This window comes from Gavialis gangeticus, unplaced genomic scaffold, assembly GCF_001723915.1.
Source record: "Gavialis gangeticus isolate Ggan-Ray unplaced genomic scaffold, GavGan_comp1, whole genome shotgun sequence".
NCBI classification, from domain to species: domain Eukaryota; kingdom Metazoa; phylum Chordata; order Crocodylia; family Gavialidae; genus Gavialis; species Gavialis gangeticus.
In genome coordinates this window covers 2925754-2931912 of record NW_017728998.1, presented here as the reverse complement: position 1 = coordinate 2931912, position 6159 = coordinate 2925754, and the positions used below count along the sequence as shown (strand labels likewise).

General features: G+C 64.6%; 1 protein-coding gene across 6 annotated transcripts in view; it reads right to left on the bottom strand.

Moving 5' to 3' along the window:
- CBFA2T3 (CBFA2/RUNX1 translocation partner 3) overlaps positions 1 to 6159 on the bottom strand; it is a 67983-nt gene that overhangs the window by 10366 nt on the left and 51458 nt on the right. For 4 of the 6 annotated variants that reach the window (XM_019505385.1, XM_019505386.1, XM_019505387.1 and 1 more), the window contains exons 3-5: positions 5527 to 5604; positions 3349 to 3590; positions 2438 to 2527 (exon numbers count right to left, since the gene is read on the bottom strand). In XM_019505385.1, coding sequence (XP_019360930.1) covers positions 2438 to 2527; positions 3349 to 3590; positions 5527 to 5604 — 410 coding nt within the window. The remainder of the gene's footprint in view (positions 1 to 2437; positions 2528 to 3348; positions 3591 to 5526; positions 5605 to 6159) is intronic. The other 2 variants (XM_019505388.1, XM_019505391.1) reach the window with 1 other exon arrangement.

Here is a 6159-nt window from a genome sequence, read left to right as displayed (position 1 = left end):
CCCCCACTCCCCACCCCAGCTCCCAGGCCGGCGGGACAGGCAGGGCCGGGTTGCTAACCTCCCCCACCCACCGCGTTTCTCATGGAGCCGCGACCCCGGGAAGCACGTCCAAGGATGAAGCAGCCGAGCGCCGCGGCAGGCCCGGTGCGCTCGCTGCCAGCCCTGCTTTCCTATTTAGGCCGCTGGTCGCCAGCCAAGCCGCCATCTGTTGAACATGTTAGGGCGCGAGCTGAGGAAACGCAGAGCTGGAGACTCCAGGGCAGCAAACATCCCTCCTGCCTGCTCTTTCCCCCCCTCTCCCCATTTAAGTAAATAACTTGGTGGGGGGGGAGGAGGAGAAGCCTGAGTCTGGGAAACACGCTGCGGCCGGCTGGAGACTTTTAGCCTAATGAAGAGCAGCTGCAGCCCTGGGTGGAAGCAGCTGGGCGCGGGGTGCCAAGAAAGGAAACACAAAGGCGAGTGTTGTCCCACGTCTCCACGGCAGGAGATGGGGCTGCCAGGACCCAGGGTGCGGAGGGCACCGGGAAGAGCAGGGGGCCCCTGGGTCAGGGAGGAAGGAGCCTCGGGAAGCACAAGTCCCAGCCTGGCCTGCTGCAGCTGGCAGTGCCCTGCGCCCCCAGGGTGACTTGATGAGCCAGGGCGCTGGAGGCAGCCAGACCAGACCCCTTGGAGCTCAGCCCAGGCCACCACGTCTGCAGGGACCCCACAGCTGGGCTCTCGGCAGCTGTCCGAGGTGCTGCCGCTCCCACCGGGCCTGGGCACAGGACGGAGAGAACCGGGCAGGGGGCAGAGACGTGGCACGGACCCTCCCTCTCCACTTCCCCAGCACAGCAGCTCTCGGAGGGCTGCTGGGTTCATCTCCCCACTCCCCAAGCAGGGAAACTGAGGCACGGAGGGGCAGAGTCGCTGCCCCCCTTACATGGGATGTCATGCCCTGTACTAGAACTCAGGACCCCTGGTTTCCAGAGGGGCTGAGCACGTCCCACTGCTGTCCGCTGGCCTGGCCAGGGCTGCACGCTCCTGGGAGCCAGCAAGCGAGACGGCAGCCTCCCAGGGCTGTGGGGCGTCTTGGGTGCCTGCAGCACCCACCTGCAGCCAGGGACACGGGCTTTATCCCTGACTGCTGGGATGGCAGGGCTGGCCCTCAACACCAAAGAGTTTTCCAAACTTGGACCAGAGGACTTTGGCACACATGTCAATGGAAGATGTGCGTCTAAACCCCTTGGGCAGCTTAGGGAGCCCATGTACTGGGTCACACCGGTGCCTCCCAGCTGAGCCAGGCTCCAAGTCCATCCTACCGAGGCTGGTGTCCCACAGGCAGAGAGCGGAGGCTGGAAGGGAGGGTGACCTGGGTCTGACCTGGGTTTTCCACTGCTCCCCTCCCACTTGCAGCTGTCAGCATTTAAGGTCTAGAAAGGTCTGATTCGGAGGCTGAGCCCCTCACTCCTGTGCTCAATAGCAACTGCACAAGGGGAACAACACTGAGGCCTCCAGGCTGCTCTGGGCAGACTCCTGCAGCTGCAGCAACGGCTGAGATGAGCCCCCAGGCCCAGGGACAGGGGATAGTCCAGATGCCAGGGGAATGGCTTTTCCTGCCTTTGCAACTCCTGTGATAGACTTGGGCAGCCGAACAGCAGCTGCAAAGAGAGATTTTGCCAGCGCCGCCCGCACGCGGCGGATCGCCTAGAGCCGGGTGGCAACGCAGGCTCTGCGCTCAATCGCAAGGGAAGCCAACATGGGAGGTTTCGAATGCCCTGCAAATGGCTACCAGATGGGCCTCGCCCTGCCTTTCATCGCCAGCAGCTCCGAGAGCGCCTTCCACACGTGGGACAGTGCGTGTGCAAGCTTGTGCAGAGGCGCTGGGGGTAGGGGGTCTCCCGTTTTGGACACAGTGGGCGCGGCCAATGCTTTCCCACCCCCTCCACCAAGCATCATCCCAGCCTCCAGAAGTCCAGCAAGGCTTAAAAGCTCCCTGCCCCTGCACCTCCCTTGCTCTGGGGAAGACGGTGCAATCAAAGCGGCTGAGACCCTTGCATGGAGGGACCTCCCGGCCCCGGCAGCTCGGCGGTTCGCTAAGTAAATTCTCATGCAGAGTTCAGACATGGGGTGTCTGGACTGGTTTGGACGGGGCTGATCCTGCCTCGGGCAGGGGTTGGAATGGATGCAACCTCTGTGGGTCCCTTCCAACCAGTGTCTCTGTGACATCTAGGATAGCTCTGATGTCCTGCTGCTGCAAACCTCTGCCAGCTGCTCCTTCCCCAGCCTGGCGTTTGGCAATGCACTGACACGGGGCATCCCCGAGCCACGCACTGCAGAGCATCCCCCGGCCTGCGGCTCCTCACCCGCCCCAGGAGAAGGCTTCCAGGGTGACCCCAGCCATGCAAGCAACCAAGGGTGTTCCCCCTGGGTAGGGCTGGGGGGGACGCAGGGAGCTTACCTTCAGGAAGGGGATGACGAAGGGGCGCAGCGGGAAGTTGGTGGCCTCCTGGAGCTTGGAGTGAAACTCCTCGATGGTCAGCGTGGAGTTCTGCGGGCAGAGCTGGGGGTGAGCAGAGCACCGAGGGCAAGAGCAGCTTCCCCCAACCCCTCTCCTGAGCTCCTAAATCCACCATCGCTGGCCAGCCAAGCATGGAGGAGAGCTCCTGACCTGCCCACACCCTCTCTTGTCCGTGACCCCACTATCCTGCTGCCATGGTCCCTGGCCAGCTCCTTCCATGATCTTTGTGGGCTGTGGGGAAGGCAGCCCCACAGTACATGTTTTCCCGTGAATGTGCTTCCATGTGAGGGTGCCCCGTTCCCTTTTGCACCATCATGGGGGGAAGAAGGGGGAGCTCCCCAGCCAATGCCTCTCCTCCTGATTTTCTCCCAGCTGGCCGAGGCAGCTAGCACCCTCCACTTTCAACCTGGGAACTTTTTGTGGGAGCAAGGGGACGTGTCTGCACCCCACAATGCTGCTGAAGGGGAAAGGGAGTGGATTTTGCTCCCCGGTGGGAGGGAACACAAAGCTGCCCGGGTTTTACATGTTGGCGCTGGAGGACATCCAGGCAGGATTCGCACCTGGCTCAGAGCTGGCTGCATCCAGGCCATCCCCCTTACACCCATCTACCCAGGACGTGTGGATGTGGAGGCCTCTCCTTGATAAGGGTTACTCCAGAATCCTTGAGTGACAGCACATTCAGCCAACGAGGCACAACGGTGGAGCGCTGGAAGACTCCCACTGGCTGTCCACCCCCCTAGGGCATCACCCAAATTTGAAGGCAACCCGTGGGTGGCGTTTCCCCCTATGTCACGAGAGCCCCAGAGCTCAGCAGTGGGTCCAAGTCCCCTGCAGGAGGGACCACCACGTACCACCAGCCCCAGCACCAGGGTGCGGACACGCTCCCCGATCTCTGGGGAGATGTCGTTGCCGAACTGCTGCAGGGTGGTCAGGAAGCGCTTGAGCTTGCTGAGCTGGCGAGCGCCGCAGGCCGGGGGCAGCTGATGGTTGGACAGGGAGGCCGTGGAGGAGGTGGCCGGCCCGTTGCTGAACCCGTTGGGGGTCGATGGCGCTCCGTTGATGGCCGTGGGGGAGTGGCTGCTTCCATTCATTACTGCAACGAGAGGGAGGGCGAGGAGGTCAGACGGTGGGGAAGGGCTGCGGGACAGTGGACATCCTAGCGCACGGCGCTGCCTCCCAGTAGCGGGAGCCGGGCCAGCGTGCCATGTACCAGGGCGCTGTGCCACTGGGGGCTTGGGGGCAGCCTTGTGGCCCTGCAACGGGCCGACTGCTTGCAGTCGGGCATCGGTGCCACAGGCACGGGAGGAGTCCGGGATGGCACAGCGGCAATGGGGAGCATCTCACCTGCCCCCCAAAGCCATGTTGCCAGCTGGGGGAAAAGTGAGCAGTGATGCACAGCGAACACCCTCACCCACGATCTGCTAAACCCACTGCCCAAGCTGTCCCGTCCTGCCAGGGGCCCACAGAGCCACCCACCTCCACGCAGCAAGCAGCACCAGAGCACGACCCCTCTGAGCAACCCCCCATGCCACATGCACCAGGATGAGACCCGTTCTCAAAGCCTGCCCTATAATGAGCTGCCTGCCCTCCCCGGCTGCACCAGGAAACCAAGCCTCTGCCCAGACTACAACGGAGGCGAATGTTAACCTCAGGGAATCCAAGCTGTGGACGTGGCACGGGCAGACGGTAGCGTGCCCGGTGCCGAACACTGGGATGTGGGGCTCAGGCCAGCCCGCAGGGATCGGTGCCAAGGCAGAAGCAGAGCCCACATACATGTGTACCCCGAACGGCAGCAAGGGGCACCCGCTTCCAAAAGGGGCCCAGCCCCTGCCTTCACGGCCCTCTTCGGCAGCTGCTTCCCCTCGCAGGCTGCCAGCTCAGGGGACACCAGGATCCTCCGTGCCGCCACCCCCAGCTGCTGCCCCGAGCCCCCCTGCAGCTGGAAGCCCCCGCCCAGACAACACCGGGGGCTGGGGAAACCACAGGGGTTCATGCTCGCCGGCTCCACGGCACGGCCCACCCCCAGAGCTCACCTCTCACGCGGGCCCGCAAGGCACAGCATGCACGTGCCCCCGCTCGGGGAAGCCGCCGGGCACACAGCGCCCGGCCCGGTCCTGGGAACACCGTGCCGCTGGGGAGAGCTACCAACCTGCCCGCCGTGCCAGGCGCCCGAGCCCTGCCTCTGTGTTTCCCCAGCCGGTCTCCCCCTCGCTCTCCCGCCGGGCAGCGCCAGCCGCTCGCTCGAGAGGGTCCCAAAATAACCGGCCGGCCACAAGTGCTTTTATTCCAGCGACAGGTGCGTTACTAAGTTAGACTCCGCACGTGTCCCTCTTGGACATCCCTGGACCCACGGGGACGGGGAAAGCTGGCGGCGCTGGGACGGGCAGAGAAGCTCGATGAGGGGGCTGGCAGGGACCCGGTCCCCTGCACCCTGCTCCCCTGTCCACACCTTTACACAGGTCCGGCCCCTGTCTCCCTTGCTGCCATCTATGCCCAGACTCATGATGGCTGTGCTGGGGGAACAGGCCTCATTTTATTATCCCCGATCCTCGGTCTCCTCCAGCCCTGGACTCGCCGTAGCTGCTCTCCGTGACCCGCCGAGACCCTCTGCATATGCGGGGAGCAGCCAGGAAAGTTGGGGCTACAGGACTCGAGATGCTGGTGGGTACCAGGAGCCCCCGGGTTGGGGGCTTTGCAAGCATTTTCCCAGCTGTCCCGGCTCCTTGCCCTGCCCAGGCAGGGGGCTGAGCTGTAGGGCTGCAGGATGCCCCACACCCCTGCTGCTACGGGGGCAGCAGCTGGCGTGTGCATGGAAGAGCTGAGCCACCCGCCAGCGCCGTGCCCCCAGGCTCTCCCCGCAGTGCCAGGGAAAGCACCCCGTGGCACCCTCTCCAGCCACGGGCAGGGGGCAAGCTGTGCCCCCCGAGTCAGGGCAGAATGGGGGCGGGGGGTTTCTCCTCCCCAGGGAAGGTGGGGGTGCTGCCTGGGGCCTCTGGGTCTCTCACGGGAGGGTGTTTCCTTTTACTTACAGAGACAGACCATCGACCATTTCAAGCAACCCTGAAAACGGCCGCGGGGCAGAAACGTCGGGGGCCCGGCTTCTCGATCTGCAAGCAAAATAAAACACACGCTAGCGTGAGAGACCCGAGGGGGCCACGGTGCCACCCGGGGGGCTCCGCAGCGCCGGCCCCGGCACCTCCGACCGGGGCCGCGTGGCCAAGGCCACGAGCTGCAGTGGGAAGGGGGCTCCTGACGTGACTTGCCGAGCGGACGGGGCCCCTCACGCTCCCTACCTGGCACTGCTTCTCCAGGCACTGAGCCTTGCAATGCAGGGCTGAACAGCAGGGAAACTGAGGCACGGAGAGGGGAGAGCTGCCTAGGGCTGTGAGTAGAGGCGGGACAGCGGGGACCAGTGCAGGGCAGCACAGACACCCAGAAGGGCTCGGCTCGGCTCTGCCAGGGGCTCCCTCAGCCCCTTCCCGAGCCACACAGCAGCTGGGGAGAGGACCCAGGAGTCCTGGCTAGAAGACGGGTCGCTCCGGCTGTGTCAGCGCAGTCCCTTGTGCTGCCATCGAGACCCCTCGAGCCCAGAGATGCTGCCAGACTCTCCAGCTGGCAGCACCCCTCCTTGTCCCCCGAGCCCCAGCATGGAGCCCCACGAG